This window comes from Puma concolor, chromosome E3 (genome assembly GCF_028749965.1).
Source record: "Puma concolor isolate L17-30 chromosome E3, mPumCon1.1.hap2, whole genome shotgun sequence".
In the NCBI taxonomy this organism is placed as follows: domain Eukaryota; kingdom Metazoa; phylum Chordata; class Mammalia; order Carnivora; family Felidae; genus Puma; species Puma concolor.
In genome coordinates, this window is record NC_141682.1 from 6,477,696 (window position 1) to 6,502,222 (window position 24,527).

The window sequence follows — 24,527 nt, forward strand, 5'->3', positions numbered from 1 at the left end:
CACTGGGGGCCACAGGGAGAAGAGCGCTGAGTCAGCTGTGTGTGAGGAGACGATTTGGGAAGAGGAAGTCCATGAGTTAGGAACTTAGTCTGGGCAGGAGTTGATAGCAGGAGGAAGCCCGTCTGGTAGGGGAGAAAGATACTGAATTTCTGCTCAGACACCGAGTCAGAGGTGCCGAGTGAGGGGTGTCTGGAGGAAAAGTTCAGACCCTTTGTCTGACTGAGCTGGGGAGAAGCAGAGCTGTGGGCTCACGAGTCAACACCCTATGTGTGCCAGTCGTGAGAACTAGGTGTCAACCATGGGTCCCTGCGCCCCAAATGCCAGGCTGATGTTCTAGGTTTGTCTTCTTCTCATGAATCCTTTCAGCTGCTTCTGGCGGTGTGTGAGAAGAGCACTCCCATTGGTACTAGCTGCCAAGGAGCCATGCTCCCGTCCATCACCAATGTCATCAACCTGGCCGACAGCCACGACCGAGCGGCCTTCGCCATGGTCACACACGTCAAGCAGGAGCCTCGGGAGCGAGAGAACAGCGAGTCCAAAGAGGAAGTAATGCTCCAGATTGTGTGGTCCCTTCCTTTTCACAGCAGAATTCCCATTTCTGTGGACGAATTTGATGTCAGCCTTAGATTTTGGGGGGGGTTGGGAGGGCAAGAGCAATGCATTGAAACCTGTCTGTACCTGAAAGTTCTGGATGTGGTACCTCTGTTCAGTTAGATGTTCTCTTTTTTTATTATCAAGGTGTAACTGACATACAACATTATGTTAGTTTCAAGTGTCCAATGTAACGATTCAATATTTGTATATATTACTAAATGATTACCAGGATACCTCTAGTTAACATGTGTCACCACGCAGTTACCAGATCTTTTTTCTAATGAGAGCTTCTAACATTTACTCTCCTGGAAACTTCCAGATATGCAATACAGTAGCATTACCCATAGTCACCATGCTATATATACATTGATTGCATCCCCATGACTGACTTATAACTGGAAGTTTATACCTTTTGGCCCCCCCTTGGCCCATTTTGCCCTCTCTTAATCCTGCTGCCTCTGGCAAGCACCAGTCTGTTCTCCGTAAGATTTTTTTTTTTTTTGTAAGATTCCACATATAAGTGAGAACATAGGGTTTTTGTCATTGTCTGACTTCTTTCACTTAGGAGAATGCCTTCAAGATCCATCCATGTTGTTGCAAATGGCAAGATTTCTTTCCTTTTTATGGCTGAATAATACTCCATTCTACTTACACACACCACATCTTTATCCATTCATCTATTGATAGACACTTAGGTTAAATTGATAAGCATCTCATACTGCCATTTAATTTCGAGATAGATCACTTTATTGTGAGCTAGTCTTGCTTAGTACAGGTTATTCTAGTGTTCGGTGATTTTTCTCTCCCAAGTGAGAAGAAGCCATGTTGTGTTAACAGCACTACCCTAGGGAGGGACACCTCCCAGGGCTCCAGCAGGTTCTACCAGCAGCCTGCTGTGAACCTCCCAAGTCTCCACCTCGTCCTGGTGGGGGCAGCCCTGGAGCCCAGAACTGGCTAGCAAGGCTGAGGTCTTTGTTCCGATGGCCCTCAGTGCTCCATGAGGAGTAGCCACCACTACTCCAGGCATAGACCTTTAAACTTGGGTCTCCTTTAGGTTGTTTGCTCTTGGAAGCTCAGTCTTTCCCTGGAGTGCTGGGTTTTAGAAGCAGCCACCCAGGATTGCAAAAGGAGGCACCCTTTTTGCTCTGAAAGGGTAGTCTGATGCCACTCTTGTATGTGGGATATCTACTCATTCTATTATCAAATAAGAATTTAAAATCTCCTTCTGTTGCTGAACACTAGATGATCTAGTGATACGATCTTTCCTTCCTGTTACTCTCCTGTATGAAGTAAATTGCCAACTTGGAAGTCATTGTTGTGCTTTTTCAGGGGCACATACCAAATGGTTGATAACTCAGAGGCTTGCTTGATGATTGAATTTTGGCTGTGACTTCTCAGAGGCTTCAGACAGAAAGAAGGGTTTACTCCTTTTTGGGAATGAGTCATATAAAACATTGTGCCAACAGGTTCTGTGCAGTGACCCTGACCATATTCTTAATCTGAATGAACGAGGCAGCTATACTGCATTTTGAGGAATGATAGGCTGTAATTCCTTATCATTGTTATTTTTACTGTTTAGAATTGGCACTTTTTCATTTTGTTTTCCACAATCCAAATAGAAGAGCAAAACAGTGATCTTTCCATAGTGTCATTTAGAGAGAAGTCTGATCTAGTCCATCTGCTTTGTTTATTTTAGAGCTCAAAGGATTTACATAGTTTTAAAATTCTGGGAAACTGCCTAGAATTTTACTTGCCAAAACTGTAACAAGGAGTTTGCAAGAGCTGTTTACTGGGTTTTCTCTAACTGTCTGACTTTTTGTTTTTGCCTGTTTGTGTTCTGTTTCACAGGACGTGGAGATTGACATCGAGCTGGCCCCGGGAGACCAGACCAGCACGCCCAAAACCAAAGAGCTTTCTGAAAAGGACATCGGGAACCAACTGCACATGTTAACCAACAGACACGACAAATTCCTTGACACTCTCCGGGAGGTGAAGGTCTGTGTGGCTTCCGAGGGATGGTGGTGGTCTTCTCCCCTGAATATTTTGAATCCTAGAGCAGGATTACCCCACAGCAGTGTGAAGTTTTCTTCTACAAATTAGACGTATTTTCTCACTTTTCTCAGTTGACGCTATCGTAATTCTGTGAGACCAAAGTGGATATTCTGTGTAAAGATTTGAGGAAGGAATTAGAGTATCTTGTGGGAGAAAATATTTTTCCCACTGCTGTCCTTTGAAAGAAAGGATGAAATTGTTTACTAAAAATATAAGATGAGACACTGCTGAATTATTTTTCAAATGCAATAAAAAGAAAATGAGGGGCGCCTGGGTGGCGCAGTCGGTTAAGCGTCCGACTTCAGCCAGGTCACGATCTCGCGGTCCGTGAGTTCGAGCCCCGCGTCGGGCTCTGGGCTGATGGCTCAGAGCCTGGAGCCTGTTTCCGATTCTGTGTCTCCCTCTCTCTCTGCCCCTCGCCCGTTCATGCTCTGTCTCTCTCTGTCCCAAACATAAATAAATGTTGGGAAAAAAAAAAAAGAAAATAAGAATAGGTTAACATGGTAAATGAAGTTCACTTTGTAGGGAAAGGTCCTCCAGACGCACCTTTTGTTTTGTTTTTTGTTTTCTGGGATTTTTTGAGAGAAAGCACAAGTTGGGGAGATGCAGAGAGACAGGGAGAGAAAGAATCCCAAGCAGGCTCTGGGTCAGCACAGAACCCTACGTGGGGTTCCATCGATCTCATGACCTGAGCCGAAATTAAGACTCGGACCCTCAACCGACTGAGCCACCCAGGCGCCCCCAAATGCATCTGTTTTGGGATATAGCCAGCTAGAAGCTTTTTGACTTCCTCAGACTCTTAGGTTAATTATAGAAGTGATGATTTTTAGTTAAAGACTACAAGAATTGGTTAAGGCCAATACACCAAGTTGTTTTTGAAGAGTGTTACAAAGAAACAGCGATGATTCTGTTCAAACCAAGACCTAGGTGAAAAAAACTAGAAACAAACTACTTGTCACAGATAATTTGTACATTTAAAATTCTCTGGTAACCCATTCTGTATTTTTGTGCGTTAAATCAAACTTTAATTTGCATCTGAGTGATCATTGTGTTTATGTGTGGATAAACATAACACTTTGTCTTCCTGTGCACAGAACGGAAGCAGAGCATTCTTACATGTAGATGACACACTTTTGTTCACAACTGAAGACTTAATAGGCCCCTGTCCCTCCTGTCATTTCTGCTGGAAAGAAGGGTGGTGGGTCAGTGCCCCCAAACCCAAAGGCCTTTCTTGGCTGACAGTCGCCATGATAAGTCACCATGTAGATACTGACTCATTGGTTGCTTTGGCATAAGTTTAATGATCAGCTCATTGTGAAAGATCAGAGTACATTTTAGCAGTTCGTGTAACTGAATGAAACAGACAAGAGTACCAGCCCCGTGGGGCTCCTGTTCTACTGGGGGAAATAATAAACAGAGGTAAAATCGGTGTGGCTGTGTGGGCTGGTGAGTGCTGTGGAGAACAGTGAAAGCCACCGGGAGGCTTCAGAAGTCGGAGTGGCGTTCATGTTATTTTAGCACGTGTTTATGGAAGTTACTTTTCATATTTCTGTTTTTTGTAGAGCAAGGTGGGGTTATAAGTCACTGCGTTTATAAGTCTATTTGACCTTGACATTTTCCTTCCCGAGGCCCCTCCACCCGTGAAGTGGTCAGGGGCCAGTCGGTGCCTCCAGACAGTTTGTTTCTAAGTCCAGAGGGACTAGGAGGCACGTGAATGGGTCGGGTCCTTCATGGAACCAGGTGCTCCTGCCCTCTCCTCTGCCCTGGGCATCTTGTCCCAGAATTGGCCGTCTTCCTCCCTGTGAGAAACGTGTTGACGCCAATGTCCCCTCCTGTTCTCCTTGGCGTTGGCAGAGCCACCACAGCCTCTCCGTGACAGTGTGTGAATGAGTACAGGCCGGGGACCTGCGGAATCCCCGACTCACGGCTCGAGATGAGCAGCAGGTGTGTGAACACGTGTGGCCGGCCCTTCAGCGCTCCAGTCTCTGCTAGATTGACTTGGAGGCAGGAGGCCCCCGAGGCCGGGGAGGAGGGGGCAGCCACCGAGGTCCTCCGTGGTCGTTTCATGTCCGTCTGCCTCACGGGGCAGCCCGAGTACCAAACCGGAGCATTCTTCACTTATTAAATGTTTTCACCCATGTTCCTTGAAATGTTCGTAGCTTTGCTTTCTGCATTTTTAGTAGATGTGGACATGAGGGTGATTTCCCTTCCTCGGTTTGCTGTTGGAGAAAGGAGAGCCTGGTCATGACGCATGTGTCCCTGAAGCCCTGTCTCTGTGGGGAGGTGTGCCCCATGGGCCCAGTGGGCTTCCAGCAGGCTTGAAACCTGCCTGTTTGTAGGAAATATCGGCAGCCGATTCAGACTTTGAAAACCAGCAAAGCTGTGGACAAAGTCAGAGGCATCTGTGGATTTGATTCACCATCCGGGCTTTTAGTTCCTGACCCTGGCTCTTTCTATCTCGCCGGCCGTCAGCTGCAGACACTCTGGATCTTCAGTTCTTGATCTGTTCTGCAGAATTGTACTCTTTGGCCAAGAACTTCCCTTCTATGCATGTGCTCCTCCTCTTTTCCTCTTTCATGTTTCCAGCTTTGATGGAGTCCCTGTGCCTCTTGTTAACACATCTGTGTCAGCATTGCGTTTATACTTCTTGGACGTGGTGGAACCATGTTAGAAAATGCCCTAAAAGTCAAAAAATGTAGAGGCGCCTGGGTGGCTCAGTCGGTTAAGCATTTGCCTTCCACTGAGGTCATGATCTCATGGTTCATGAGTTTGAGCCCCTATATCAAGCTCTCTGTCAGTTCAGAGCCTAGAGCCTGCTTTGGATCCTGTCTCCTTGTCTCTGCTTCTCCCCCGACGTGTGCACGCTCACTCTCTCAATAATAAACATTTAAAAGAAGTTAAAAATATGTAGGCACGTCACTGACTCCTAAGCACCCATGGGTTCCTCATGCTCAGAATCTGTGTTTATGCTCTGCTGTGACGCTTGATCTTTGAAAATTTGACAGTTGATAAGTGTCTGATAAAGCATGAGACAGCAGAGATAGCAGTATCTTGAGCGTGGACATGAGACCCCCTGCGTGGTTACATGGACCTTTGTTCTTTCCGTAGACGGGAGCACTGCTCAGCGCTTTTGTCCAGCTCTGTCACATTTCCACAACACTGGCAGAAAAGACGTGGGTCCAGCTTTTTCCCAGATTGTGGAAAATCCTGTCCGACAGACAGCAGCACGTGAGTCTGTCTTACATCCTGTTTTGGAAGATGTGGTTTTCGGTGTTGATAAATCTCGGTGAAAGAAAACAATCTTGGCTCAGTTTCAAAGGATGAGGCAACCACGTCCCATTCACTAATGGTGAATCCTCCCCAAATGTTGTCAGATGCTGTGTAAGAGAGCAAAGACCTCAGTTCACGTGTGCTTCGCTTGTAGGCTCTGGCTGGTGAGATCAGCCCGTTCCTGTGCAGCGGCAGCCACCAGGTGCAGCGGGATTGTCAGCCCAGCGCGCTGAATTGCTTCGTCGAGGCCATGTCCCAGTGTGTCCCCCCAATTCCCATCAGGCCCTGCGTTCTGAAGTATTTGGGGAAGACACACAACCTCTGGTTCCGGTCCACGTTAATGCTGGAGCACCAGGCTTTTGAGAAAGGTCTGAGTCTGCAGATTAAGCCGAAGCAAACCACGGAATTTTATGAGCAGGAGAGCATAACTCCACCCCAGCAGGTGAGGCCCACCTTGCCTTCTGGGTCACGTCTTCCTGGCCTGGGGCCTCACGGTTTCAGTAAGCCTCTCCCGAGCGATTTTAAGTTACAGCCCAGTGACGTTGCTTTATTGGGAGGAAGAGGAAAGGTTTTTATCCAGAGCACTCAAGAAACCATGCTCTGTTTTCAGGAGATCCTGGACTCCCTGGCTGAACTGTACTCTCTGTTACAAGAGGAAGATATGTGGGCTGGTTTGTGGCAGAAGCGTTGCAAGTATTCAGAGACGGCGACTGCCATTGCTTACGAGCAGCACGGATTCTTTGAGCAGGTAGCCACCACCCAGTGTCCAATGAGCCGGCCAAGCCGCATGGAGGAGGAGAGGTGGTTTCTAACATTGTCAAGTCAGAGTTCACGTTAAATAAGTTCACGTGTTTGTTTGAAACATTTACCCTGCGTAGAAAGGCCTTCTGATTGAAATCTCAGTTGAAGAGAAACACACATACATGACACGAACATTTTTGAAACTCAGTCCACGATCCTTTACCATTAGTTGCTAACGTGGATGCTTTTTATCTGCAGTCAGTGGTCCTGTTGGAAGTGGCAGGTAGATTACATTCAGTGTTGAAATCTTAATCCTCGTGTTTGTCCTTTGTATGTAGCCTGGGCCGCTGTCCCAGGCTATGGCTCTCAGCCTTGTGTAGGACACTGAGCCGCAGAAACTCCAGAACAGGCACGAGCTTTGGGCTCTGCTGTCCTCACTGAGGGACAGAGAGATTCATCCTGGGGCTCGGCGGTCTCTACACTGTCTGTTGTGACGGGCGAGGGGGCGGGAGGTACGGGGGCCATCCCTGTTCCCTGTGCACGTGGAGCCTCTCGGGTGGCAGTGATCTTAGAGAAGAGCTTAGGGCACCCCCAGGCCTGAGGTCCAGGTTGTCCTAAATAATTGAGAGCATGATTAACTTCTCCAGGCACAAGAAGCTTACGAGAAGGCAATGGACAAAGCCAAGAAGGAGCATGAGAGGAGTAACGCGTCCCCTGCTATCTTCCCAGAGTACCAGCTTTGGGAGGACCACTGGATTCGGTACGCCAGCGTGCTTGATGCATTCAGGAGTCCGTGAAGAGATCCAGTAAAAAAAGTCTCTGAAATTTCCTCACGTGTGTTTTTAAAAGGGGACTTCCCTACTTTCGCTCTGGCCTTGTTATGAAGCAAGGAACAACTTCTTCCAGTTCTCCGAGCTCTCCGCTGTGTTGTGGCGGGCAGCCCTTGGTGTTCTGGGGGAGCTGTTATTTCAGAGAGCGGGTGGCTCACTGCCATGGGCACCTCGGGGGAAAACTTGCTCTGGGGGGAAAATTTCTGTTTTCTTCTGTGGAATGGCAACAAACGACTTAATGTCTCGTCTCCTGCCCTGTCTCAGTCTGCGAGTGTGTTGGTAACTGACCTTGTGCTCTTGAATCCCTGGTCTTCTAGGTGCTCGAAGGAGTTAAACCAATGGGAAGCCTTGACGGAGTATGGCCAGTCCAAAGGGCACATAAACCCTTACCTCGTCCTCGAGTGTGCTTGGCGGGTGTCCAACTGGACCGCCATGAAGGAGGCACTGGTGCAGGTGAGGCCACTTTCCTGCTGCCTGATAACTCGCTGGGCCCAGATTATGTTCTCCACAGCCGCGCGGGTCCCTTCCACAAAGCCCTCAGTCTCTAGAGTGTTCTCTTCACTTAGAACAAACTGGGCATTTTGGCAGATGAAAAATAGCACTTGGGAAGCAGGCATGATTTTTGGTCGTCTCTAACCCCTTTCCTGGATCGGTTCCATCTAGGCGTTAGATTAAGTAGTAGTCCGTCGAGGCGGACTTGGTGCAGAAGCACGGCTGGAAGTGCAGGCAGCAAGGGCGCATCCCGGGCCGGGCCTGGCGGTAAGGTCTGCTGAGTGATGTGGTTACAAAGCGTGTTCTGTGTCGCACGAGTGAAAGCAACGTAGCGTAACGGAACTTGAGTCATTAACTTGGTTGAGCCCCACTTCTTTTTTTAAGTTTATTTTGAGAGACAGTGGGTACACAAGTGCAGGGAAGGGGCAGAGAGAGAGGGAGAGAGAGAATCTCAAGCAGACTCCGTGCTGTCAGTGCAGAGCCTGACACAGGGCTGGATCCTGGGAACTGTGAGGTCATGACCTGAGAGTCGGATGCTTAACCAGCTGAGCCACCCAGGTGCGCCCTGAGCTCCACATTTTTTAAGATGAAGCTCCATCCAGCAGAACTGAGTACCCAGCGGGAAAGTGGGCACAGAGGTGCAGCTCCCTCCCTCTCCCCTGGGGGAGATCAGGCCCCGAAAGCTGCAGTACTGCACGGTACGACTCTGTGTCATCTGGACCCCACGTTAGGCAGTCCTCGGATGCAGCTGTTCTTTTTGCTCCTCATTTGTCATCTGGGCCCTTCCTCCTGTTCCCCTTCGGCCTCCTTCCCTGCTCCTCCTCGGCTCTCCACCTTTTCCCTGTGACGTTCATGCTTGGGGTTGAGCTGAAGGAAGTGCTACCGTCCTGTCCTCACCTGCCCTTCTACCCAGTAGGGTTTAGTTACATCCACACCACTGATTTTCCTCTTCTCTTGTCATTTGGAGACAGCAAGAGCACGTGGGATTATGGGGCTGCTTTCTCGCACATGAGGAGTCCAGAACTTTAACCTGTATTGTGGTTACTGTGGTTCCTGATGTTACTCTTTAACAAACATGTAGAAGGTCATGGAACTGAGATGGTCACAGACCGTGTGAACAGGGCTTGACTTTGGGGTTGGGATCTGGAAATTGCTCATCTGATGCAGGGAGTTTGTTACTCCCAGAGATGACCAGTCTCGTGTTATGGGTAAAATACAGATTTTTTTTTTTCCTGACAAAATGTATTTACGTTCTACTGAGTAAATATTTATAGCTCGATCTGATGTTTCTTTTTTACTCCCTTCCCAGGATTTCACTTAGCCAAATACACGCAGCGTCGTGCTATCCATAATCTGATCAGTGAATTTCTTCTTTCAGAAGCACTTGATAATTTTCCAAAGACTTGTAAGGCTGATTAGGAAAAAGCTCAAAGGATGTGAATAAACATTCTTAGGAGTCTGCAATAAATTCAAGTAGTTTTCATAGTCCAAAATTATTTACTCATTTACTAATACTTAAAGGAAAAACATCAAATGACTTCTGTTTTCGTTCCTGTGCATTGTGATTCCAGGGCTGCTTGCAGACGTACCATTATTTCTTGGTTTGGTTTAATAAATGGCATAGGAAACAGAAGAGATGCCTGTGTTCTTGGTTTACAGAGGATAGGTGTGGTGATTGACAAAAGCCCATCTTCTTGAATAGTGTTTAAGTCCAGAAAATGTGAGGTCGGTGTGATTTTAGAGGATTATATTAGAATCACATGTTTTGACAAGTCTGTCTTCCTGAATTTCTTCCATCATTGGGTTATTGAGATTAAGAGAGGCTGTGAATGTGAACGTGCTTGAAGAAGTGAGGTGTCAGAAAAACAAGCCAGAGAGTTCTATGAATGCAGGATGGCGCTGTCTTCACCATCCTCATCATACTTACGTGATTTAGTAAAAGGCGAAAGATTTATTCGATCTGAAGAGAAACCAGAGTATGATACTTATGTGATTTAGATGGTATTAGGGCACTAAAATGTGTATCGTGTTTATTTGCTAAAGATGCTTCAGAATGAATGTTATGTTGGTCTCACATCAAATCCTATAAAATACCTTCAACAGAGAGATGCTTTCTTCTTAACACACAGAGATTATTTTGAAAAGACCTTAATTTTTTTATCATTTGTGTTTTTAAATGCTCTGTAAGAGACTGATCAAATGAGACAAGTTGTAATGCTTTCTTCAGCAGGTGGTTGGCAAATAGAGCTTTCGAGGGCAGAAAGGGGAGCATGTGGACTCTGAGCCATGTGTCGGGGGGGCCGGGTCAGAGCCAACGAGAGGAAATGTGACCGCTCTGGGCTCAGTCTGCTTCATAATAGAACTGATAACTAAGATAGAAGAAATCTAGGGGAAATTAAGTGACAGTGAAATTTATGAGTGTTTTCTCATATTCCTAACCTAAACCATCGACTTTTGCTTCCTTCTATAACATGGAACAAGTTAGATTAGTTTCTCAGGCTAATAGTTACGAACTGGAAACAATTCAGAATTATATTGATTCGAGTGGAGGTGAATGTGTATTTAATACTTTGGAAATTCTCTGGCTGACTTTGTAGCCGAGTGGTGGTCGTTAATCTTTTCTGTCACAACAGCGATCAGTTTCCCTCTTTTTTGGAATCACTAATGACCTTAAAGCGAGGACCCTATAGAGACTTGGCTGCTCACTGGTTTTGGGAAAAGGAGAGTATCTAGGAAATGCAATCTACATGCCTGACTTCTGAAAAGAAAAGAAGCATCTATTCATGGCTTAATGTCTGTTTATCTCCTTGTAAAATTGGCTCCCAAACAATCGGCCTACCATGTTGACCCTTCACACTGAAAGGAAGTTTGCCCATTGCATCCACGCACTGTGTTTTCACCACCAGGTGGAAGTAAGTTGCCCCAAAGAGATGGCTTGGAAGGTCAACATGTACCGCGGGTACCTGGCTATCTGCCACCCCGAGGAGCAGCAGCTCAGCTTCATCGAGCGCCTGGTGGAGATGGCCAGCAGCTTGGCCATCCGCGAGTGGCGGCGGCTACCGCACGTGGTGTCGCACGTGCACACACCTCTTCTCCAGGTGGGTACACGCGTGTCCTCGGGCAGTCTCGGGGTCCGTCACAGCAGGCCACCCCCTGGCCAGGCTTAGGTCCGTAAACTGACCTGGATGACCGAGAGGAAGATCCTCTTACCTGTCCTGTCCTCTCTCATTCAAGCTGGTCCTCAGCGAAAGGAAGGCCAGAGTCTGAATCCTGAGGGATGAAATGTGGCTTCTCTTTTGGGAGCTTCTGTGGGCTGTAAATGACATATGACATCCCACGAGTGACTTTGAGGATTCTTAATTTTGCTCTAGGCATTTGCTTTCACGTCCCCTGTGCCACCATCAATGTGTGATGCCACTGCGCAGCCTAAAAAGTCCTGTGTCCTCAGAGACCCTTAAGATTGCCGGTCTAGCCTGTGCCTTAGCCTCTTCCTCTATGGGTCATCTCCCTGTTGCTGACAGTGTGTTCCAGCCACACAGGCCACCTGTTCAGCTGCTCAGCTCTGACGCAGTGTCTCCCCACTCTCCCCACAGCCCCTCACATGTGCTGCTTCTCTCCATAGAACCCCCTTCTTCGCACCCCTCTGGCTGCCCTTGAGGCTCTGTATAAGCAGGAAGTGACAGCTAAGGCAGGACTGAAAATCGCCTGGTTGAGTGTCAAATGCATGCCAGGGCAGGCCCACGGCCCCTCAGCAAAGGCCGAGAGACTTAACTGGTTCTGGTCTTTGGGGAAATCTCTGGTTAACTAGCTGACCACAGAGCTAACTGAGCAGAGACTTAAGTGGGTGCATTTTACAAATAATATAGAATTAGTGTACCAACGTACTTACCATAGTAGGGATTCCAGAAGGAATGAAGCCAGAAAAGGGGCTGATGGGGCATTTGAAGAAATAAGGGCTGAAAACTGCCCAAATTTGATAAGGAACCCAATTTCATTTACAAAGGAGATGTACAGATGATCTTACAAGCAAGGGAACAGCTGCTCAGCATCATCAGTCATTAGGAAAACACAAATCAAAACCATGGCAAGATACTATTTCACACCTACTAGGATAAAAAAAGACAGTAACGTGTTGGTGAGGATGTGGAAGAATTAGAACCCACATTATACTGCTGGTGGGATTATAAAATAGCCTGGAAACAGTCTGCCGGTTCTTCAGAATGTGAAGTGTAGAATGACCGTATGACAGCAGTTTCAGTCCTAGAGAAATTAAAACACAACCACACAAATACTTGTACGCTGATGTTCCCAGCAGCATAGTGTACATTAAATAGCCAAAATGTGGAAACTAGCCACGTGATCCTCCACTGACGAGTAGATAAAAAGTGGCGTGTCTGGGCAGTATGAAGGAGTGGAGTCCTGGTACAGGTGGGTGAGCCTTAGAAATACCCTGAGTGAAGAAGCCAGGCACAGAAGGCCATATGCCGTCTAACTCCACTTCTAAGAAGTGCCCAGGATAGGACACTCCACGGAGACAGAGCAGGCCAGTGATTGTCACCTTCGTGGGGAGGAAGGATGCAGGGAGGCCGCTGAACGGGTCCAGGGCCGCTGTGGGGAGTGATGAGAATGTTCCATACTTAGGTGGTGTTGATGGTTCTACAGTGCTGAGAATATATTAAAAACTACTGAACTGAAAACTTGAGTGATTTCAGTGATATTTTAATTGTATGTCTGTAAAGCTGTTGTAAAAGAAATACCCCACTGTTGGGTTTCTGGTGAGGTTTTGGTGAGAGGGAGGTTTCAGGACACTGAAGGCAATGCCCTGAACTTGAGGTGCAGATAGAGAGCAGAGATTCATGCAGGCAGTGTCTTCCACTAAGCTCAGTCAACGAGATAGCAGGTGCCAAGCCTAGTGCCATGGTGGTGAGGATGTAACACTTTTGAAACAAAAATTCTGCCCCAGAGGAGCATCCAGCTGGAGAGAGAGGACAGCCATAAGAAGCAAAACTTAAAACAAGAATTCAGTGCCGTGTGGTAGGACAGAGTAAACACAGGGTTTAGAGAAGGGAGAAATCCCTGTGGGAGGGAGGAGAACCTTCCAGGTAGGATTTGGATAGGATCGGGATTGTGCCAGGGCATTTCCAGAAGTTTGGAGCCAGCAACTCATCCGGGTGTGAAGGGCACTGAATTGGACAGACCCACGAGAGACATGACTGAAGATGTATGTGCCAGCCCAAAGGGATCACCTGTGAATCCTGTTTTCAGATGCATGGTGTGCCTCTGGGTTTAAGTTGCTGGAAGGAGGGCCTGAGGGCAGGGGGCCAGGCTGCTGTGGTCTGAGCTCGGTAGGAGAGCCACACTTCGTTGGTGGCAGAGGGAATGGGGAAGAAGTAGTGTGGGGGGACTGCCGTTAGCAAGGTGTGCTGCCCACACCACTGTCGTCCCTCTCCTATTGCAGTAGCCGCAGAGCTGAGCTTTTAAAAGTGGGGGGAGCACAGGAGCACACTTTGGGGTGAAGAGTAAGTGAAGCGTGGCCTTGAGGTGTCTGTACGAGCTGGAGAGCTTCCTCGGTGAGTCGTGAGAGCCTGACAGTCGTTGGATTGCTGAAGGGCTCTGGTTTATGTTCCTCATGTGCTCTTTAATGCTTACCGTGGAATCCCTTCTGCCGGTCCCATTCAGGCAGCCCAGCAAATCATTGAACTTCAGGAAGCTGCACAAATAAACGCAGGCTTGCAGCCGACCAACCTGGGCCGGAACAATAGCCTACATGACATGAAGACGGTGGTGAAGACTTGGAGGAACCGGCTGCCCATCGTGTCTGATGACTTGTCCCACTGGAGCAGCGTGTTCATGTGGAGGCAGCATCATTACCAGGGTAAACCTACCTGGTCCGGCATGCATTCATCATGTAATTTTCCAGACACCCCACTGTTCTGGTTTCATGTCTTGGTTTTGTCGTGTTTTTTTTCTTTTACCAGATTTTCTATTTTCTGGCAGGTTGGGTAGGTGGTGGTTGGTATGGCAAGGGTAGAGGTGAAGGCAGTGAAAGGTGGGGAGATTTCCCCACCCTGTTAACACTTTGCTGGCACAGGGGCTGCTGGGGTGCAGGCCGGGGGATCGGAGCTCCGGGGTGTGGCGCTCGTTGTGAAGGTGCCCGAGGAAGAGCCACTTGAAGGTGGCCGTGTGGAGGCTTCTCCAGTTTTCCTGGGCCTTTTGGCTCATCCCCTCACCCCGCCAGACTTCTGTGTAGAGCCACCTTCGCCATTTGTTAGCCACGATGGTAAATGCTCAGCTCACTAGTCAGCGCTTTTTACACCTTACTCTTGAGTAAAATACTTTCTTTGTGTAAAATGCAAGGAAAGGTAACGGGTTTCTCACAGAGCTTCCCGTTTTCATAAGCCATGTGTGTGTGTTTTTCATTTTTTATTTAAGCCTTATCGTGGAACACTTTGAGAAATGTTTCGCGGAGACTGATAGCTCTTTTCTTTGCTCTCTAGCGATTGTAACTGCATATGAAAACAGTTCTCAGCACGATCCAAGTTCAAACAATGCCATGCTCGGGGTGCACGCGTCTGCTTCTGCGATCATCCAGTATGGGAAAATTGCCCGAAAACAAGGACTGGTCAATGTAGCTCTGGACATACTAAGTCGTATTCACACTATTCCAACTGTGCCTATTGTGGATTGCTTCCAGAAGATTCGACAGCAAGTCAAATGCTACCTCCAGCTGGCAGGAGTCATGGGGAAGAACGAGTGTATGCAGGTACAGTGACAGCGGAAGCCCCTTTGCTGAGGCGGTCCGGCGAAGAGCGAGTGCCCACGTGCGAACTCCTGGTGCAGATTGTAGGGAAAGCGAGCCAGAACTTTCTGAAAGCACAGCTTCGTTAGTGGGAGACTGTCCTTTCAAAAACCGAAAGGCAAAGGAAAGCACTGGAGCGTTTGAAGTACATTTTATGGTCTCAGCTCTATACTACTCTTGGTTAAGGTTATGTAAGGAAAGAAAATGAAAAACTGATTATGAGGGTATAAGGGAGATTTTGATGACGATCAGAGGAACGTTAATAAAAACGAAGAGACGAACCAGACGCATAAAGCTATAGAAAAAAACAGTATCCTTTAAGGTGTCCAGCACTGAATCTGGCATTTAGCAATTCACTTAGGAGCTGTCTGTCTGTCTATCTAGAGCTGTTTGTGGTGGGAGAGGTCTGCTGTCAACTTCACGTACACTTGTCGATGACCTTTAGGGCTTACCGCCTAGGTAAATATTTTGATGAAATTTCAGTAACTCTTTTCCTACTTTTTTTGTTTGTTTTTAAACAGGGCCTTGAAGTTATTGAATCTACAAACCTAAAATACTTCACAAAAGAGATGACTGCTGAGTTTTACGCCCTGAAGGGAATGTTCTTGGCTCAGATCAACAAGTATGTATGTTACGTAGAAGGAGAGTAAGAGGAAAATTCGTCAGATTATGTAAATAGTTTTTTATAACTTGAAGTGCCTGTGAAGCTCAAAGTCTGGTTCGGTGACAGTTGTCAGGTGTGATGTTTCAGGTGTCCTATCTCTGTGAAGATAGTAAGTTGTGGCAGATTGGTAAGCCAGTTTGATGTATAGAACTTAGAGGCGTTTTTTTTAAAAATGAGTTGCTTGGACACAAAAATGCTGATGGCATGGATTCATTTCCCCATTTTCGCAGCATGACATTTTGGACCAGAGGTGATTTCATTCCTTTTATGGAGACATTTCCTGTTTTATTTTTTTTTTTCAATTTTTTTTTCAACGTTTTTTATTTTTATTTTTGGGACAGAGACAGAGCATGAACGGGGGAGGGGCAGAGAGAGAGGGAGACCCAGAATCGGAAACAGGCTCCAGGCTCTGAGCCATCAGCCCAGAGCCCGATGCGGGGCTCGAACTCACGGACCGCGAGATCGTGACCTGGCTGAAGTCGGACGCTTAACCGACTACGCCACCCAGGCGCCCCAGACCTTTCCTGTTTTAGAGCAGGGGACCAGTCGGTAGTAACATGCAGGCCAAACCCAGCCAGGATCTGGTTTTTATAAGTGATGTGCTGGGACACACCGATCCCCACTGACACTGCCTGTGTGGCCACTTTCACACTACAGCCACAGTTGTGACAAATTGTTGGGCCCACGAAGCCTAAACCTGCTTATCATCTGGTGCGTTACAGAAAAAGGTCACAGAATCCTGTTTTGCAGAAATGCACATCAGATGAAGTTTTATAAGAAGTGTACAAATGAGATATACTGACAAGATGCTGCTCGATGCCATATGTAGAGTTTGAAGCGCTCTCAAACTCTCACGTTTTCAACAATAGGGGTTACTTCTTTAGCTTATTTTAAATAAGGAAGTGATTTTGTCAAAGTAAAAGGTTTTTTTTGTTGTTGTTGTTTTTAGTGTTTTAAATTCACATGACATAAAATAACCCATTTGAAAGCATACGGTTCAGTGGGTTTTAGTACATTCACAGAGTGGTACACATCACCACCTGCTATTTCTAAAACCTTTCCATCATCCCCAAAAGAAACCACATACCTGTTAGCAGTCACTCCCTATTTTCTCCTTCCTTTGTCCCCTGACAGCTGCTAATCTTTTCCTATCTCTATGACGTGCCCATTCTCCACATTTCATATAAACGGAACCATACAGTCTGTGGCCTTTTGTGCCCAGCTTCTCACGCAGCATCGTGGTTTTAGGCGTTGTCTGTGCTGTAGCCGATGCAAGTGCTTTGCTCCACTTTGTGGGTAAAGAACGCTCCACTGTTTCTGTACATTTTATTTATCTGCTCAACAGTTAATGGGCAGTTGGATGGTTTCTGCTCGTGGCTGCTGTGAGTCATGTTGCTGTGAACGTTCATGTACAAGGTTTTGTGTGAGCGTGTGCTTTCACTGGTCTTGGGGACACATACTTCAGAGTGAAATCACTCTGTGGCGTGTGGCACTTTATCTTTTTGAGAATCTGCCAAATGGTTTTGCACAGTGGCTGCTCCATTTTACATTCCCACCAGCAGTCTCTGCTTTCCAGTTTCTCCGCATCTTTGCCAACACTCATTACTTCCCACTTTGCTGATCACGGCCGTGCTGGTGCCTCGCTGCAGTGTTGACCGTCCTTTTCCTGGTGGTGGCTGGTGTTGAGCATCTATCCTTCTCCCCGGAGACGTGTGTTCGGTTATTTTGCCCATTTCTTAGTTGGATTATCTGACTTTTTACCTTCGAGCTCCAGTTCTTACACGTGTGGACGAAGGTCTCTCTGTCGGGTGTGTCACTGCAACGCCTCATGTTCTTGCCGGTGCCCCCAACGCACACAGCCTCTCGTTTCGAAGTCCAGTGCATCCTTTTTCTTAGGCTGCTCGTACTTGTGATGCCATAGCTGAGACCCCACCACCGAACCCACGGTCACAAGATATACTTCTGTGATTTCTTGAAAGAGTCTTACGGGTTTAGCTCTCGCATTTAGGTCTTTAACCATTTTGAGTTAATTTTTATACGTGGCATGAGGTAGTGGTCCAGATACGTTCTTTGGCACTTGTACGTACTGTGTCCCAGCACCATTCCTTGAAAAGACTTACTTCCCCGTGGAATGGCCTTGGCACCCTTTTTGAAAGTTAGTCGACCAGAGGAATCCAGGTTTGCTTCTGGACACTCGGTTCCGTCCCCTGATGTACATCTGTCCTTACACGGCTGCCACACCGTGTTGCTTACTGTTGCTTTGCAGTAAAGTTTGAAACAGGGAAGTGTTCTTCAGCTTGATTCTTGTTCGAGATTGTTGGCTGTTTGGAGTCGCTAACATTTTTCCACGTGAACGTTAGGTTATCCATTTCTGTAAAAGAGGCAGCCAGGATTGTAGAGCTTGAATCCGTAGGTTAACTTGGGGAATATTGTCATCATAATGATATTAAATCTTCCCGTTCACGAACACAAGAGGTGTCTATCTTTGTTTCATTTAACAGTGTTTTATAGCTCTTAACATCTAAGTCTTGCATTTTTTGTGTTAAATGATTCCTAAAAGATCTTAATGTTACTGTAATTCATTTTCTTAACTTTATTTCTAGATTCTCCGTTGCTAAAGTATAGAGATACAACTGAATTTTGTATACTTCTCTTACATTTTCAACTTTGTGAAGTGTTTATTTACTCTGATCGTTTTGTGTGTGTGTGTGTGTGGATTCTTGGGGGTGTTCTTTACGTAAGATCGTGTCATCTGCAAATGGAGATAATTGTACATCTTCATCTCCAATCTGGATGCCTTTGCTTTTTTCTTGCCTAATTGCTCTACCTGGGACTTTCAATACTGAGTTCAGGAGAAGTGGTGAAAGTTCTTGCCTTGTTCCTGATCATAGAGGAAGATATTTCAGCCTTTCCGCGCTGAGTGTGATGTTACCCAGGGGCTTTTTGTGTGTGGCCTTTATTCTGTTAGGGTAGTTTCCTTCCATACCTAGTTCGTGGGCCGTGTTTATCATGAAAGGGTGTTGGATTTCATCAAATGCTTTTCCTGCACCAACTGATGGGCTCCATGTTTTTCCTCTTCATTCTGTTCATGTGATGCGTCACATGGGCTGACTTTTTGTTTGTTGATCACCACCTTGTGTTGCAATAAATCTCATTTGACCTTGATCATGGCGTATGATCCTTTTCATGCGGTTGGATTCGATCTGCATTTAGATTCAGAAGGGGCAGGAATATCTAGTTCTTTCGTGTCTTGTACGTTGTTGGAAGATGCAAAACCGTCTCTTATTTGCAGCTATTGACGTGGTGCAATCACTGTGGAAAATGGTTTGTCAGCTCCTCAAAAAATTAAATGCAGAGTTATCCTGTGACCTGGGAATTCCAGTCTTAGATGCATAGCCAAGAGAATTAGGAATGGCGCTCAAGCAGGCACTTGCTCACTAGTGTTCATAGCAGCTCTGTGCACAGTAGCCGGCACAGACAAAACTTGGCAAAACAGCTCAAGTGAACAGGTAAGCAGTGCAACAGACAGAAGTGAGACGTAAAAAGGAACGAGAGGCTGACGCTGCCTACAACATAGGTGAACCTCAGACGCTGTGCTGAGAGAAGCCAGATGCAAAATCACATGATACGTAATCCCGTTTATACGAACCATGCGGATTAGGTCAAGGCACAGGGCCAGAAAGCTGGCTGGCAGTCACCAGGGGCTAAAGGTTGGGGGAAACGGAGACCGACTACTCCGTGGTGTGGGTTTCGTTTTGGGATGATGACAGTGTTTTGGAACCCAATTGAGTAGCAGTTGTATGACATTTTGAGTGTACTAAACGCCATTGAATTATCCATCTTAAAATGCTTGGTTTTATGTTACACAAAGCTCACCTAAAAATAATTATGCTCTGATTTGTGTCCTCTCAGATCTGAGGAAGCAAACAAAGCCTTTTCTGCAGCTGTACAAATGCACGACGTGCTGGTGAAAGCTTGGGCCATGTGGGGCGACTACCTGGAGAACATCTTCGTGAAGGAGCGGCAGCTGCACCTCGGGGTGTCCGCCATCACCTGTTACCTGCACGCCTGCCGGCATCAGAATGAGAGCAAATCGAGGAAATACTTAGCCAAGGTGAGAACGAAAGAACCGGTTTTCCCCGAGGGCCTCCAGTAGCCTTAAGGCTTCCACGAGGAATCGGCTGTTTCCTAATCCGTGCTGGGGTAGGGGGGACTGTCTCCCGCCTGCACCATCGGTCCCCGTCACTCTTGACAGCATCTGTCATGGTTCCATTTGCGAACTAAGAAAACTTGAGTCCAGTGTTCTCTGTGGGGTCTCCCTCTGGAGACTGCCGGGGAGGCTGTCGGCGGGCGGGGTGGGGGGAGCGGTGCTTACCTGCTGGACACCCCATAGATGCTCACATCTCACCTGCAGGGAAGGTGCGCACGGTCACAGAGCTGCTCAGCTCTAGTCGCAGGGGGCGTGGGATCCTCTGACTTCCACAGACACTGCAGGGTGAGGTCACAGCTGCTAGAGTTCTTGTCCCATGTCACCCCAGCACCGTGCCATGGACCATGCCGAGGGTGACTGCTTGACCCTGAGGCTGCTTCCTCAGCGTGGCTTCTCGTCTTTTTACTTATGTAATTCTTATCAGTTTATTCAAGAAACAGAAACAAAACCCAGAATTAATCCTTGTAGAAAATGTAGGAGTAAGTTCTGCTTTCTGTTTTGTCTGTTAAGGGTTTGGGTTTCTTAGGATTCCTTGATTTGACGTCAACATCTGGAATGAATGTCAGCACCTAGTATTTAAGAGTGACCCTAGAAACACAGACTGGCTATAGTGATGCAAAGAAGCTGCCTAAGTATCTGACTTCGGATTTGCCTACTTCTCGATATAATTGTTGCAGACAGTGGACACCAGGCTGCCAGCGTGTGGCCCACCTGACGCCGGGGTGCTGTTCATCAGAGATTTTTGGCAAAAGGCCATTTTGTTTTGGTGAGGTCGTGAGTGTGAATTCGGAGGTCACTGGCCACTGGTCGCCGGCAGGTTGGGGCAGTTAATGATTGTCAGTAATGCTGAGTCTACATAAGAACCGTGTGCACACTTGGGTTTTTATCCGTCTGTGATTTATACGTGAAGTTTAGCAGCATTGGCCATTTCGTACTTATTTTTCACACATTGCCCATAAGGCTATTCTATGTGCTATGTTGGGGAAAAGGCACCGATTAAGGGCGTCAGAATTTTTATTCACCTCTGGGATTTTTCCTCCTGTCTTAGGTGCTGTGGCTTCTGAGTTTTGATGACGACAAAAATACTTTGGCAGATGCTGTCGACAAGTACTGCATCGGCGTGCCGCCCATCCAGTGGCTGGCCTGGATCCCCCAGCTGCTCACCTGCCTGGTTGGCTCTGAGGGAAAGCTGCTTTTGAACCTTATTAGCCAGGTGCGAATAACAAGGTCTCTTTGTTCACAAGAAAATTATGTCTTCATTTCACATTGTTTTTTTCTGGAAAGAAAGTGCATGCTCAAAATACTGAAAATAAGTGAAAGATAGGAAGATGTACACATTTAGACATCACTTGATCTGAAGCACAATTAGATGTGATCGAAGAATTAGGGGCACCTGGGTGGCTCAGTGTGTTAAGCATCCAACTTCACTTCAGGTCATGATCTCGCAGTTTGTGAGTTCGAGCCCCGTGTCGGGCTCTGAGCTCCGTGCTGACAGCTCAGGGCCTGGAGCCTTCTTTAGATTCTGTGTCTCCCTCTCTCTCTGTCCCTCCCCTGCTCACTCGCTCGCTCGCTCTCAAAAAATAAAAGCCTTAAGAAAAAAAAAAAGAAGTGATTGAAGAATAGGTCAAGGTTGCAGTGAAATAATCCACTCGGTTGTTACGTGTTAAAATGCTAATTTTTTTGCTTGCGTATGATGCCACATAAAGATGCAGATGAAACAAGCATTCTCTTAAAATGTACAGTTACTAGTGATTACTCTGAAATACAGTGAAATGCGTATCTGATCGTAGCTGGTTTCCCATCATCGTGCCGGAACCCTTTGGAGCCTCCCTTCAAACTGAAGTCAGCATAATGGTAGCCTTGTCCCACCTCGTGCAGTTGTGCAGAGTGAAAGCTGTGTGCACTGGGGACGGGCTTTGGAGATGGGACACACTGGGGTCCTGTGGGCTTTCATGACCATTAGTTGAGATGATTTCAGATTGTCCCTCTTCTGTGAGAAGCCTGCTGGGTAGAGGAAGGACCCAGACAGTAGACGTTTGGAGACTGTTCTGTCTCATGTACAGTCCCCTTGACTGTGTTTCTTTCTGTAAAGTTAGCCCCGTGACTGACTTCATGAATGAAGTGGCTCCCAACTGAGCGTTTAGGAATATGACGCTCATCTGTCTTTACGTGAGATGCATCATCCACGTTGTACCCAGAAATGGTTTTACTTTTTCCCTCGAGAGACTGCAGCTATGTTTCTGGGTGCTGGCATTTTGCTTGACGTTTATCTGCTCGATTCAGTCTATTTGGTATTGTCCTCATTGAACATCTAGAGCTAGATGTCGTTGGTGTCTTCTGGGCACGTTTTGAAGAGTGTGAGTAACATGATAGTAGCTATTCAGACCTTTCGAAGAAGCCATAAAGCCCCAGTTTGGTAAGACTGGTGTTTCTTATCTTAAATAGAAAATTTTCAGCATCCTCCTTGCTGCCGTCACGTACAATAAAGTTCTTCACTAATGAACCTAATAGAATCGGTTCCCAGTGAATTGCCTAACATAAAGACTGACTGGTGTCATTTTGTGTTTCCCTGTTACTTACCCAAGTAGGATCCAGGGACCAGTGTGTTTTGCCCTCCTCAGATTTGCCAAATCAAACGAAAGTGGTTTCTCTGTCATTAACCATCTGTCCCTAGGCAGAACCAGTTGGGCACCATGTTGATCTCTCTCAGATCTTTCGAGGGAAACTAGGTATTTTACCTGCTGTTTAATCCGAACTCGTGTATTAGCTCAGTGGTGTAGTATTTTGCCTCCTTGGTCCAGATGCAGACCCCCGCCCATTTATGAACGACAAGTTATTTTCCATACAAATTGTCCTCATCTAGAAGCACAGTGGTGAGCAGTGCTCTTTGTGCTCCGTGTCTCTGAGCAGGTTGGACGCGTGTATCCCCAGGCGGTCTACTTTCCCATCCGGACCCTGTACCTGACCCTGAAAATAGAGCAGCGGGAACGCTACAAGAGCGGTATGTCTCGGGCGGGGCCAGCTGGCCAGACCGAGGAGGGCTCATTGCATGGGGGCATTCCATGTGCCGACGGCTGCGGACACGCTCCCGCCCTCAGCCTGTCTGTCTCTAGCCAGTGAGAGGACACTTCGGGGCTGGGAGGCAAAACCTGATCACTGAGGGAAGTCAGTGGTTTGCCGTTGCTGTGGTTTAATAGGGTTTGTTTACCTGAGTGATTTGGTCCATAAGTAGAAAAAAACATATGAAATTTTTACCTCAAATTGTAAAGTTCAGTAATGTGTCCTGGTAAGCAATGTAAGTGTCACCTACTATACGTGTCCTTTATAAGAAATATCTTCTGCTGTCAGAAGAATCCGCATAGAAATCAGTCTTACCAGATGTGAAAATTTACTCAAACCAGAAGGGTTTTAATCCATATTGAACAGTACTCGTATGTTAATAACTTACTAATGGTTTCAGTTGCCCACTGCACATGGTACTGTGTGAGCAGTTGAAGCCCCTTTGCTTCAGGACGTTTTTAACACCCGGTGGTTTATGCTGCAAGGCCAGAGACTATTTAAAAAGGTGACCTGACCCACTGGGCACGTTTGCACCCCCAGCTGATGAGCTGGGTGAGCCAGGGACTGCACGCACGTCTCTGTGCTGGCCTCACGGCCACCACATCCAGGTGGATGTGTGGTTTGGTCGTTTGAAAATTAAGGCTTTTTTCTTCTGACTGAGCCGAAGCTAGAAAAACGGGCCTTGGGTTCTACGACGTATTTCTCACATGGCAGATGACTGTATTTTTTAAAAATACGTTTTTAACGTACATGGTCTGGCTTTCCTCAATGAGAACATGGAGACTTGCCCATTAAGTACGTTCAGATTCCCTGAGCTGTCTGCAAGGAATGTGAAGAATTTTTTTCCAAACATTTAAGAAATGCTCAAACTTTGAGCAAAGTTAAAAAGGAGAGGACCACGAACACTCATGCACCCTCACCTCACTTCACCGCTCAGCACACGGGCCTGTTCGCTTTCCGCCGACACATTGGAGGCCAGGCTGTAGGCAGTGGCGTTCTGTGGGCCTGAGTCCCTCGGTGCACCTCTCTGCGGAGCTGGGGCGGCTCCCACCCAGCCCCTGGGGAGCCGGCTGTTGTGATGTGCTAACACGCCGGCAGGAACAGCGTTGCTTTGGCCGATGGGTCCTCTAGAGCACCGAGCTCTCGCATCGGGCCAGTTTTGCGCTGACATTGGCGTTGTGTGTGTTGCTCTCAGATTCTGGACAGCAGCAGCCAAGTTCAGTGGGTAACCAGTCCCATTCTGCATCAGATCCAGGGCCCATAAGAGCAACAGCACCAATGTGGCGCTGCAGCCGAATCATGCACATGCAGCGAGAACTGCACCCAACACTTCTGTCTTCCCTGGAAGGCATCGTCGATCAGATGGTCTGGTTCAGAGAAAACTGGCACGAAGAGGTACGTGCAGAGAACCCATCGTCCCGTGTGCTTTGGGCCGTGTTGCCTTCAGGTTGGGTGCCTGCTCATTTATGTCTGTGTTGTCGAATCGAACAGTAGAGTAAGCAGATAGTTAATGTTTGCGCACTAATGCAGCCCCAAATATTTGAAGCAGGAAACTTGAGAAGGAGGTGAAATTGAGAAAGTTCCGCTGGCCTTGACGTGCTTATTACTGTGCTCAATTAAGTATCACTTAGCAGCAGTTACCCGGGCCGCGGTGGTGGTGGGTGTGCGCTGGGTGCAGGTGTAGGTAGCAGAGGTGGAGTTGGTCCTCCAGTGAGCTTTTCCACAGCCAGGCCCTCTCCTTAGTGGTGTTAGCAGTGCAAGCTGATGACAGAGTGATGAGCCCTGTTGTCTAGATGTTCATCTTGTTGGCCCAGA

General features: G+C 47.2%; 1 protein-coding gene across 15 annotated transcripts in view; it reads left to right on the top strand.

Annotated features, from left to right (window-relative positions):
• The window catches only part of TRRAP (transformation/transcription domain associated protein), a 113,454-nt gene that overhangs the window by 73,631 nt on the left and 15,296 nt on the right, over window positions 1–24,527 (top strand). For 9 of the 15 annotated variants that reach the window (XM_086691277.1, XM_086691274.1, XM_086691278.1 and 6 more), the window contains 15 exons: window positions 367–546; window positions 2,443–2,589; window positions 5,755–5,874; window positions 6,071–6,358; window positions 6,527–6,664; window positions 7,305–7,417; window positions 7,805–7,940; window positions 10,886–11,077; window positions 13,659–13,887; window positions 14,477–14,742; window positions 15,300–15,400; window positions 19,355–19,556; window positions 20,701–20,865; window positions 22,563–22,653; window positions 23,908–24,107. In XM_086691277.1, the coding sequence (XP_086547403.1) occupies window positions 367–546; window positions 2,443–2,589; window positions 5,755–5,874; window positions 6,071–6,358; window positions 6,527–6,664; window positions 7,305–7,417; window positions 7,805–7,940; window positions 10,886–11,077; window positions 13,659–13,887; window positions 14,477–14,742; window positions 15,300–15,400; window positions 19,355–19,556; window positions 20,701–20,865; window positions 22,563–22,653; window positions 23,908–24,107 (2,568 nt within the window). The remainder of the gene's footprint in view (window positions 1–366; window positions 547–2,442; window positions 2,590–5,754; window positions 5,875–6,070; window positions 6,359–6,526; window positions 6,665–7,304; window positions 7,418–7,804; window positions 7,941–10,885; window positions 11,078–13,658; window positions 13,888–14,476; window positions 14,743–15,299; window positions 15,401–19,354; window positions 19,557–20,700; window positions 20,866–22,562; window positions 22,654–23,907; window positions 24,108–24,527) is intronic. The other 6 variants (XM_086691282.1, XM_086691283.1, XM_086691288.1 and 3 more) reach the window with 3 other exon arrangements.